The sequence below is a fragment of the Argentina silus genome (genome assembly GCF_951799395.1).
Source record: "Argentina silus genome assembly, chromosome: 8".
NCBI lineage: Eukaryota > Metazoa > Chordata > Actinopteri > Argentiniformes > Argentinidae > Argentina > Argentina silus.
In genome coordinates, this window is record NC_139662.1 from 2,971,786 (window position 1) to 2,984,483 (window position 12,698).

General features: G+C 45.7%; 1 protein-coding gene across 3 annotated transcripts in view; it reads left to right on the forward strand.

Moving 5' to 3' along the window:
* The window catches only part of arhgef25a (Rho guanine nucleotide exchange factor (GEF) 25a), a 41,142-nt gene continuing 28,444 nt past the window's right edge, over positions 1–12,698 (forward strand). For 2 of the 3 annotated variants that reach the window (XM_083674884.1, XM_083674885.1), the window contains exons 1-2: positions 1–356; positions 1,421–1,571. In XM_083674884.1, coding sequence (XP_083531010.1) covers positions 255–356; positions 1,421–1,571 — 253 coding nt within the window. In that variant the 5' untranslated portion in view covers positions 1–254. Of the gene's footprint in view, positions 357–1,420; positions 1,572–10,629; positions 11,031–12,698 lie in introns of those variants that run through there. The other variant, XM_083674886.1, reaches the window with a different exon arrangement.

Here is a 12,698-nt window from a genome sequence, read left to right on the forward strand (position 1 = left end):
ATAAAAACATGTTCTCCTCTTCCAATATCAATTATTCATATGCATGACTTCTTGCGGGTCAGTCCAGTACAAGGCGGGTTGCAGCGGCTCCAAACTCCGGCAGAACGCTCTGGAGAGGTGGAGGAGAAAATAGAGTGAGAGAGAAAGAGGGAGGAGAAGTGGAGGACAGCAGCATAAACAACAACAACAAAGAGTAGGATTTCAGGAGGAAAAAGAAAGTGTGAGAGAGTGAAAGAGGAAAAGAGGGGTTTTGGATGAGAATGAAGGCTCTTCAGAAGAACCGGGGACAGACGGACCAAATGTTAGGCGCTATGGCAGACATGCTGACTTCCTTGGCTCTGCCCAACCAACAGTGGGTAAGTGACACAAACCTTTTTGTTGGTGGTGGTGATTAGAGTTGTTTAAATCTGTTGCATTACTTTCTTCATATTCATCTCCTTGGTTCCACAGAGCTATGGAGACCATGTGAATCTGAGGTAGATGTATGTTTTTGGTCCAGTCATAAAGGTGATTCATTTGTAATATTTTGGAATTCAAGCTTGAAATGACTGAATATGTAATAGAAATAAATAATAAAGAGCAATAAAAAAGATGCAGCACCTCAGCTTTTGTAAGTAAAAAAAAAATTAACAGGGAAATCAATACATGGAAGGTGTCCAGAAGAGCCTGTATTTATAGGTGCACTTATAGCAGTGATCACTTGTGAGATGCTTCCAGGAACCATATTGACATGACCTCTTAATCTCATCAGAGGGCAGAGATCAGTGTTTGTGTGTGTGTGTGTGTGTGTGTGTGTGTGTGTGTGTGTGTGTGAGAGAGAGAAAGAGAGACCACTGCAAAGAGTCAACATCTATGAGCATGCATACCATAACCAAGTCCTTTCTAGTTGAACCCTCAAAATCAGTCAATGATACCAGCCAAAACATCCACTGCAAGAAGATCAACCAAAATTAGACCTTGTCATAAATGCCTCGCCAGGGCAAACCACACACACAGAAAGAGAGGCCAGAAAGAGAGCGAGAAAGAGAGAAGTAGGAAGAGCAAGAAAGAGAGTGATAGAATGAGATATATGGAGGGTGAAGGAGAAAGAGAGAAAGAGAGAGAGAGAGAGCGGGGGTGCTGCTGGTCCCTCTTCAGTGCTTGGGAGGAATCTTGGATGTCTCACAAGCACAGGAAGTGGAGTAGCACCGATTAAGACATCTCACCATAAACAAATTCACGCAGGCCTAATGCTTCAACTCCACTTTGTGGTGTGTAATGTTTGTTTTGTTTGTCATTCCCTTACCATTCTTCTGTACTACATGTATACATATGGTATACATTATGGTATAGTATGAATGTTAGAATACAGTATGTGACATTGGATAGTCTTACAATTGTTTAAGCCTCCAAAGGAGTGACCCTCCCTCTCTATGTTCAGCTTGCAGACAGCGGTGAGGCGGACCCCCAAGTGAGTGAGGAGGGGATGGGGGCAGACCCGGGCCTATGGGGCCCAGCAGAGGGGTTGGACTGGGAGCAGGGGTCCAGAGACAACAACCTGGAGAGCGGAGACAGAGGGAAAGATAGAACAGGTAAGGCCTGAAAGGCTTCATTTGTCCATGGTGGACAGTCTTTGTATCCACAAACCTTGGTCCAAACACTGGCCTCACCTAACCAGTCTGGCCTCATGGAACCATTTGACCCAACCTATAAACAAACATCCACAAATGTTCTCCTGCTTCCTCCACAACTCAGGATCTCTGATTTCTTTAGAGTGACGTCCAAAACAGGCTGCTTGACCCTTCATATACAGGCAGTTTTGGAGCTTTTTTACATTGTATTTTTTTTATTTCCGTTTTATATAGACTGTTTGGAACTGTTGGTTAGAATCTCAGTCTCCAGCAGCCATAAGTTGTGTAGGCTATGTATTTAACTGTTCCTAAAATACACTGCAAATTGCATGCAAGTCATCTGGAGGTCCACTATCAGATTGGAGTCAGTTGAAGCTTGATGATAGGATGCTAACAAACCTTGCCCTACATCTGCACTGTTAGCACTGATAGCATTGGGAGGTGGGCCTAGTTAATGCACCATAGAGGAGAGCTGGAAGCTGAGAGCGAGGCTGTGTGTCTGCAACAGTTTCCAGATGGGGAAATGTATTTAGCTGAACTAGCCCCCCACCCCATTCTGATTTAGATGTGAAAGGTTTGCGTGCATTCCCATTTTCCTTGAATGCAATGGAACAAAAGGAGCTTTGTAGTTGGACCTGGGGGGCCGGGTGGTGGTAGAGTGTGTACCATGTGGCCAAATCGCTAACTGTTGTGCAGAACATAACGTACAGGGAGACAGAGGAAGCTGTCAGCGACGTTTATCTGTAATGGCCCTACTTAGACGGATTATGTTGGCGAAGCTAATGCACCCAAATATTATCTTAGCTCATGCCTTACTAGAGCAAAAGTGCAGATGTGCATCATTCATGGGTGTGTGTGGATTCGAGTGTGTTAGCTGGGCAGTTGTTTAAGTCACGCCAGTCCCAAGGTCTTTTTATTGTTGCTGGCACACTTTTTTGTTTCTTGATACTTTCTACCTGACACCACATGCAATATTTACACCTTTCCGTTACAAGAACTACATTCAGGTTAAGCAGTAAAGGTAACTTGTGAAGCATTAATATTAAACATTCAGATGCCCGAGTGAGTGCTGATGGTAATGTAATGTGATTGTATCGTGCTATGGGTAGGTCCGGGCTGGTAGAGGTCAGAGTCATGTTTTCATCCCTTGCTGTGTGTGTGGTGGAGGAGGAGGAAGAGATAGAGGAGGCAAAGGAGGAAAAATGAGGCCCCTACTCTCATACTGGGGTTCATAGGACACAGGAGATCACCCATCTGTTACACATTAGAAACAAGATGCCTTCTAGTGGCTTCACAGGGATCAAGGGACGTTGCCAGTATTGAGCGTTCCCTAAATCACATGCAGACCCAGCAGTGGCATCCAGGAAAGACACTCGCTCTCCTTTCTTTCTTTCCTCTCTCCTCTCCTTCCTTTCCCTCATCTTCTTCCTGTGCTTCCTCTCTCGTCTCTCCTTCTGTCTCCTCATTCTGTTCTCCTTTCCCTCTGCTACAGTATATCCCTTCACTTCCTCAAATAACTGCACAGTGTTAGTCCAGTGCCGGCTTCTCTCTCTAGACTAGAACAGTTGGTTGTATTTCTCAGAACTCTCACCAGGGTGCCCCACTCCCCTACCCCCTGTCCCCCACTCTCCTACCCCAGCTCAAACACACACTGTGGGTTTCCACTGTTTCGTAACATACACCCTAGTGATGGATGAGCATACACTCACGAGAACCTTATTAGGAACACCTGTACACCTTCTCATGGTGGAGGTGGTGTAATGGTGTGGGGAATGTTTTCTTGGCACACTTTGGGCCCATTAATACCGATCAATCATCGCTAGAACGGGAGATTCACAGCTTGAAAGTGCACCTGAAAAATCTGCAGGAATTGCATGATGCAAATATGTCATCATGGATCACAATCTCAAAGGAATGTTTCCAAACATCTTGTGGAATCAATGCCACGAAGAATTGAGGCTGTTTTGAGAGCAAAGGGAGGCCCTACCCAGTATTATATAGTGTTTCGAATAAAGTGCTCGGTGAGTGTACGTGTGACACTCGGTTTTATGATGTTGTCTTTGTCAGGCTGAAACGCTAACGACAGGAAGCTGCAATCAATCAGTAACCATGGCAAAGTGTTCACACACACACACACACACAGACACAGACACGCACACACAGACACAGACACGCACACATGCCGGATACATACACTGCATATCTCAATGTAACCTCTTTTTTTTGTTATCACTTTGCACAATGAATTTCAGCTTCTTCCTTCTGGACGAAGGTTTATAGTCCCAAAGTGCAGAACAAAGCGGTATAAAAATAGCTTTGTTCCAGCAGCCATCACTCAGATAAACAAGTCGTAGCAACATTGCAAGTTATTTTATCTTTAGTTTTTTGTGACGATTGGAGTACTTTTATTTATGTTTGTCTACTGTATGTGCTGTTTCTAAAATGTGTGTCAACTTGGATGACTTGTTTCCTGCAAAACAAATCTACCTACGGGTACAAATAAAGTAACCTGAACCTGAACCTGAACCTCAACCCTCGCAGAATCCATATTGATGAAACATGAATACTAGATATTGATTTAGGAAGAGTGGTATTACGATATGTCTCTGTCTACACAGACAAAGTAAGAGTTACAATATTAGTAGAGATGACAGGGTATGTTCCTTCAGATTTGCAAGGAATATGTAATGGGCCAAATGGTAAAGATTCACAGTTCTCTAAATCCTTCATATGTACTACTTGCTATGAGAGTGAACCTGTACAATGCGATGTGATGCCTGTAGAGCAACAGACTTCAGAGTCTTCACAAAGTATTTGGAACATTTGGGCCCTCTGATGATTATTCATCTTCATTTTGGGGTATGACTATCATTGATGATAAGATGCTCTTGGAGATACATTTACATGTTACATTCATGGCATTTAGCAGATGAAAGTGAAAACAGTAAAAAGCTGTTACCGCATAGTGCGACTGCTGCATCAACGTAGAGGTGGCGGTGCCAGGCGGCCAGCCGAGGTGGAAGAGTGGAGTGACCGGGCAGGGGTTTGGGGGCTGACCATTGCTTGCAAGTAGGTAGGGTCTGTTCCCTTTGCCGCCCGGTAGGCGAGCACTAGGGTCTTGAATCTGATGCGAGCTGCTACCGGGAGCCAGTGAAGGGTGCAAAGGAGGGGGTGACATGGGAGAATTTGGGGAGATTGAACACCAGACATTGCATTCTGCATTCTGGATGAGCTGCAGAGGCCTGATGGCGGAGGCGGGGAGCCCTGCCAAGAGTGCGTTGCAGTAGTCAAGGCGAGAGATCACAAGTGTCTGGACCAAGAGTTGTGTTGCTTCTCTAGTGAGGAATGGACGTATCCTTCTGATGTTGTAGAGGACGAATCTACAGGAGCGTGCTGTCGCTGTGATGTTCGCCACACAGGATAAGTGATTGTCAAGGATCACCCCAAGGTTCTTGGCTGTCTGGGAGGAGGTCACAGTAGAGAAGTCTTGGAAAGGGCAGGCTATCCCCTGGAGGAAGAGCAGCTCTTGTTAAGGTTGTTAAGGTTGAGCTTGAGGTGGTGGGCGGACATCCAAGCAGAAATGTCTGCAAGACACACAGAGACGATGTGTTGCCACCTGTGAGTCAGAAGGGGGGAAAGAGAGAAAGAGTTGAGTGTCCTCTGCATAGCAATGGTAGGAGAAACCATGTGAGGAAATTACTCTCAGATGCCTCATTATAAGAATGGAGCCCTGGCTGTAGCATTAAAGAATCATGAGTCCAAAAAATACTCAAAGGGATCAAAGCAAGACAGCTACAATAGCCAGCAGAGGTGGAAATGAAAGAATTTCTGTAGTGCCGAGATGAATAACAATACCTCCTCAGATACCTTTGATAGTTTGTTTGAGCATCTCCGAGAGGCACACGAGGCCAAGCGCTCACTCCCCTCCTTTGAGGACAAAGTCAAGAGGATCATTTACCATATTCACTGTCTGGCAGTACAGAGTGTGTGTGCCTATACATGCACTTGTATGTGTTCATTTGTGTAGTGCATGTGCATAGGAATGGATGAATAGGATATGTTTGAGCCACTGACAGTACCCCACAGCACATCCTAATAGGCCAGAATCCGAAGAAAGCCTATTGGCAAGTTCCACTTCTTTACAACCATTGAGTGAGTGCTGTAGAATGTAAACTATAGATTCAATGTTCATAAGCAGTCAGGAGGAAGGCTGGGCTGCCTCTTCATGTGTGGCCAGCGTTTGGCCGCTGATTAGCCAATGTTTAGCTACTGTTCCCTCCTCTGGGTGGCGTTTGGGTTCAGACTTAAGCCTTGGCCACATTCATCAGCCTATGCACCTCAGCACACATCACACAGTACTGGTGTGGGATACACAGACAAGTCCCAGTGAAGGAGAGAGAACAAGCGAGCTATGTGGCTGTAAGCCTTTGTTCCAGGGCAAGGGAGAGGAGGGAAAATCTGACTTCAAACACGTCTCCGGTGTCCAGCTCAGGACGTCACAGATTACACCCCGACATTCAATGGAAAAGAGAAACAGAAGTGAGAGATGGTGGATGCTGCCAGGTCTAGTGTTGTATGTGTGTCTGTGGGTGGTGGTTGACTTAGAGCTGGAAGTGTACTGTTTGTAGAAGGGTGGTGTTCAGTTATAGGGTGCTTTCCTTAAACGTGGGTGGTGTTTCTGTATGTTTCTGTTTGTGCTCACTGCTCTGGGCCTGCTCTCTGCAGCAGCAGTTGAGGACAGGACAGGCAGACGGGCCAGTAAACACAGCAGCACCCAGCCAACGAGAGGGCCAGGCTGAAGACACAGGCCCCCTGCCAAAACCTCCCCCCTGAGATGCCGGTTCGCCTTAATTGGCGTTCAGCTCTGAAAGAGAAAGAAAGAGAGAGAAAGAAAGATGGGGGGGGGGGGGGGGGGAGTGAGCGACAGAGAGAGAGAGAATAAAGAATGTGTGTGTGCAACATCATCATGTGGATCATGATGTGTAGCAACAGATAGATTTGTGGTGTCTCGTAAAAATGAACTGAACAGGTGATTTTGATTCCAACCAGTCTCCTCTACACTGAGTCACTCACTCTCACTACCCTCCTAAACGGAATATACAACACCCATAGATTAATGATGCCTCACTCCGCTCCTATGGAAAAGAGATAAACACAGGCATTCATCGTGAGCTTTCATAGGGGCTTAGCTGCATATTCCAGTACGTGCATGTATAGATTTTCCAATCCACCGTAATCGCCATGCTCAGGGGCGGGTGACTGATTTCCCACATCTGTGTTTATGCTTAGCTTGGGCAAGTGTGTGTGTGTGTGGATGAATCATGTTTAGTGTGTGTGCGTGTGGTGGGAGATGGAGGGAGAGTCAGAGAGAGAGAGAGAGAGAGAGAGAGAGGAGGAATAGAGATGTATGGGTGTTAATATACGCTTCACCTCACATCCCCCTTTGCCATCACCCTTATTCTCCTTTCCTGGAATCCTCCAGCCCAGCGAAGGGGCATTTTTTCCATACTTCCACTGACATTCATGACTTTACACATGGCTCTGACGCCAAAGTCAATGTTCATCTGTCCAGAAGTCTTATGTACTATTGAGAGAATGATATAAACTGGGCTCCAGTGGTGATGTATGTTGAGGTTGCCTTGCAACTACAAAACAAAGTTCAGCCAGTACTTACAGTAATAGTAATTACAGTATTACAGCCACAGCCTACCTGAGTATTGTTGCTGACCATGTCCATCCCTTTATGACCACAGTGTACCCATCTTCTGATGGCTACTTCCAGCAGGATAACGCGCCAAGTCACAAAGCTCAAATTGTCTCAAACTGGTTTCTTGAACATGACAATGAGTTCACTGTACTCCAATGGCCTCCACAGTCACCAGATCTCAATCCAGTAGAGCATCTGGTGGAACGGGAGATTCGCATCATGGATGTGCAGCTGATAAATCTACAGCAACTGCGTGATGCTATCATGTCAATATGGACCAAAATCTCTGAGGAATGTTTCCAGCACCTTGTTGAATCTATGCCACAAAGAATTAAGGCAGTTCTGAAGGCAAAAGGGAGTCCAACCCGGTACTAGCAAGGTGTACCTAATAAAGTGGCCGTTGAGTGTATATAGAGAGAGATGGCTCAGTAGTGTGTTCCTGTGTATTTGTAGATGGGGTGTTACCTGGCTGAGAGTTGATAACTCTACTGTACTGTGGTTGTTGCTGGAGGGGAATCTCCGATTATATGTGATCCACTTTGATGTTCTGAAGGCAACTCCACCTTTTCTCACTCATTCTCTCTCCAGCTCACTTCATCATTCTCTCTACCTATCACCCCCCCCCCCCTCTCTCTCTCAAACACACACACACACACACACACACACACACACACACACATACACACACACACACACACACACACACAATGTACCATCACTTCAGCAGGGCCACTGCAGTGGAAGGCAGCTAATGCACACAGACACATCAGAGAGCCACTAGAGAAGAGCTGGAGAAAGAGAGAGAACAAGGTAGAAAGAAAGAGGGAGACTGTGGGAAGAGTGTCTGTGTGTGTGTGAGAGAGAGAGAGATAGATAGATAGATGTGTGTGTGTGTGTGTGTGTGTGTGTGTCTGTGTCTGTGTGAGTGTGGGTGGCATCTCTGTTTGTTCAGACCCAATCCTTCAGTCAGCAGGAACAAACTGGCACTCCTCCATCAGCACCTGTCACAGAGGGATAGATGGATGGGTAGATGGGTAGGAGCCATGCCCACTGAGACAGAAAAGGAGACACCTTATGGCTCCTGGTGTTTACTGACTGGGCTGAGGTGTTGTGTGCCAGGCAGGCAGGCAGTACCCAGGCTTCTCTAGTTTCCAACTGTGCCCTCAGAGAGGAACATGAGCTGGTGCCGTGACGCTTCTGAAACTGGGATGAATCACTGGGATCTCAGGGCACTGGGAGCTAATGTCAACAAGTCTCAAGTCATATTACATGTCATGAAGCTTATATACTGTATGTGACCAACTGGGATTCAAACCCGGGTCTCCCATGTAGCAGGGCCTTCTGCCTGTCCAATGTTCCACTAAGCGAAAGCCTATGTATGTGTTCAGGTCTCAGGCAAGGCTACTGATTACCTCCACTACAGATTCATGCACACATGTTGCATTGCTGGAGTTGCTTCCTTAAAGGTAAAGCATGTTGTTTTGCACTTTGCTGCCCTCTTTGGCTGCACTAAACATTTGAAAATGTACATATGCTATATGTTCTAATAGCTGCAATTGTGGGCATATCATTTTAAACAAACAAAACATAAAATAAGTAGGAACAACACCAGATTTTTTACAAAAATAACATTCTTCACTGAATGTTCTTTATCGTGTGATCTCATTTCTTGATTTATCATGGCAATTTAGCACTATTTTAAAGCTCAAATCTACATACTGGACCTTTAAAGCAGTTTGCAAAATTAATTATGATTTAATCTGAAGATAAGACCAAGAAGTCAGATACAATGTTTGAACCATTGATATATATATATATATCATGCTCCCGTGGTTTGAACATGAGTTGGACTCCATGTACACTACGGTAACATGTGACTTTGGAGAGGACTTCATAAGTGCGGTGTAAAATAGAAATAGAAATTGTTGATATGGTAACAGACACGGTCAAATAGGATATTTCCCCTCGGCTAAATGACTGAGTCTGTTGTATTGCAATATGCACTGTGAGTGGCCAGTAGTTTTCCATGTACTGATGGCTACCACAGGGAACTCACCCCCACGGTAAGATATGCACCCCACATATGCACACTTGCACACACACTTGCACACACACACAACCATGCCCAGATAAGTCCCAACAGTTGTGGCAGATCATACACACATACACATGAGCCTACCCATTCACATGCACACATGCATATGCACATGCACACACAGTTTTGCTAACCCATACCAAGAGTCACAAGCACAGTGACTCATTCAGAAAACCGTTTGCACACACAGTATATATCACACACTCATACAATTCACTCACTGAGCATCATGCCCCCAAACCCTTCAAAAATAAAAACTGTAATGTAATGTTCACTGAAAGCTCCCATTAGATTTATGATAGATTTACTAAACCATTCTGCACTCCAGAAGTCTTTTGGTTTGGCTCTCCCACTGTTTATGTTGAAATGTCAGGGTGAATGACTACCACACACACACACACACGCACACACACACACACACACACACACACACACACACACACACACACACAGAATGCCAACATTGTGAAATTTGAGCCTCCAGCTCCATGGAAAAAGAAGGCTGTCTCCCAGTTGGCCCCTCTATCATAAACGAACACAAAAGTCAATATCCATCGCCATTTTCAGGAAAGCCCACCAAGATCTACGCTAACATGAACGGTAAACGATCAACAAACATAACAACACCATTACCCACTTACAGGAAGGGGATGACACCTACCTCTTAACATAGCACTCCAAATATAATGATGTATCTTTACACTTTTATTTTTTATTTTCCTTTGAACTGACACCAGAGAGCATGGCATTTCAGCTGGCCTGGGGTGTTGGGTTACGGAGAGCCCTTGTGTGCATTAGCCTGCCAAAGTGAGGTCCACCAGTGTAGAAAACAGGAGAACAAATAACACAAGCAAAGGAGAAGGACGGGGAGAAGAGCAGAGGATAATACCAGCATAAAACAGTTGAGGCTGGAGCTAAGAGAAAGACAGACAGACAGACAGACAGACAGACAGACAGACAGACAGACAGACAGGAAGAGAGGAAATAGGGGGAGTGGGAACCTTATCCTGGAATAGCCAGCCACAAGAGCTGCAGACTCCACCCCTCTCACCCCCTCCCCTCTCTCTCTCCCTCTCTCTCTGTTCCCTCTCTCTCTCTCTCTCTCTCTCTCTCTCACTCTCTCTCTCTCTGAGGCACTCTTCCAGTCTGTCATTTGACCAGGCAGTTAACAGAGGCAAGAGCTCAGCCAAGAAAGAGCGAGAGAGAGAAGAGAGAGAGAGAGAGAGAGAGAGAGAGAAAGAGAAAGGAGGGATAATTTATCTTATGACAACCGTGAAGTCTTTTCTCTGCTTTACGGATGAAAACCTTAGAGTGGATCTCTGGGCTGGGTCTCGTTTCGGGGGCTTTTCAAGTTTGGTTGTGGACTTGATCTGAGTGTGGACTTCTGGTTCCTCTGTGTTGTCTTTGGGATTTACACTGCACTTCCAGGATCACCCCGTCAAGCGTGTGTGTGTGTGTGTGTGTGTGTGTTCGACGGGCCATGCCCACCCCTGCTAGCCCTGCAGTCAGCCAGAGGGGTACAGTATGAAGGGGGGCCACCATCACCGGGGCTGCGCCTGCCAACACTTGTTCCGAAAAGTCCTGGCCAAGTGTGGCTGCTGCTATGCCCGGGTCAGAGGTCAGTGATACACACATACTCACGTCAGCTGTTGCGTCTCTGTGTGTTTAGCTGTGTATTTACAGTATGTGTGTCAGTGTGTGTTTACAACTGAATGTGTGTCTCTCTGAATGTCTGAATGTGATTAAGTGCTGTGTACTTTGTGTGTATGTTTGTGTGTGTGTGTGTGTGTGTGTGTGTGTGTGTGTGTGTGTGTGTGTGTGTGTGTGTGTGTGGGTGTGGGTGGGTGCGTGCGTGTGTGTACCTCTGCCCCTCTTTCCCTGTAATGCCACCGCATGTTCGACATTCATTCTCGTTCCTCTCTGACACATTTGTTCAGATGTCCACCCACCCACCTCCTCTTTATCTCTCTCTCTCCGTCCCCGTGAGCGTGTACTAATGGTTTAAGCGTGTGGAGCGCCCATCGTCTCTCTCATGCTGCCTCCAGCTGGAGCAACAGATGTGTGTCACTTCTCTTAGAGATGCTTACATAGAGAGAGGCAGGGAAATCGCACAGATTCTTCTATCGAACATAGAGAGGAGGAAAAGACTGGGAATGAATGAATGAGTATGTGTGTGTGTGGGAGTGTGTGTGCGTGCGTGCGTGTGTGTGTGCGTGTGTGTGTGTGTGTGCGTGCGTGTGTGTGTGTGTGTGTATAGGGTCTTGGCTAGGTATGTGTAACGTGGATAGATTAAACACTAGCGGGTCTAAGCCACCCTGAACAATTCCTTTACCCAAAACAGTGAGACTTCAACAAAACTCTGTTTCTCTCACCCATTTCAGGGGTTTGCTGTAATGAAGTGCAGCAGGAAAAGCAGTAGTCCATTAGAATTCTGAGGTTGAGTAAAAACAGCGGGTGGAATGATATGTAATAACAACAAAGCCAGAGCACATGAAGTCCTAAGACCCACCCGTTTGTTTATAATGTATACAAGACCCAGAACTCACTCTTGTAACATTTACCAGATAGTAGACACACAGACAAGCACAATCTCTCTCAAGCACAATCTCTCACAATCTCCCAAAACAGTGAGACTTAAACAAAACAGTGACTCAGTGATCTCTCTCTCTCTCTCTCTCTCGCTCTTTCTCACTCACTCACTCACTCACACACACACACACACACACACACACACACACACACACACACACACACACACACACACACACACACACACACACACACACACACACAGGATGGATTTCCGTGGGCTTGGAGGCAGAGTTAAAACAACATGGTCTTGGTAGAGTACAGGTTTACACGACGGTGCCAGGCTGCTTACACATTCCTCCTTGAACCATATATATCAAAGTGATAGGCAGTGGAGTTACCCACTGCGGCTCAGGCATAGGGGGTTTGTGAATTGGACTTTCTTATTATTGCAGAGCATTCTCTGAAGGCCACTGAAATACCTCAGATGCCTTCAGTTTAATCTCCTGCTCTTACATAATGGGATTCACCACCAGGTCTATAGAGAGGGGGGTACCCCCACTGCTCCTGTTATCATTTGAGGCTATAATTTGTTGGAGCAAAAAAAGCTTGTTCTCTGAAAAAAATATTTTCACTCTAAGCCTTGTTTTGAGCCAACATGAAGTTATCTTTCTTAATCTAATAAGATCAGACGTTTTATATTTGGCAACAATACCTAGCAAACCTCTTGATCTCTCTTTATGGTTCCAGCGAGAGT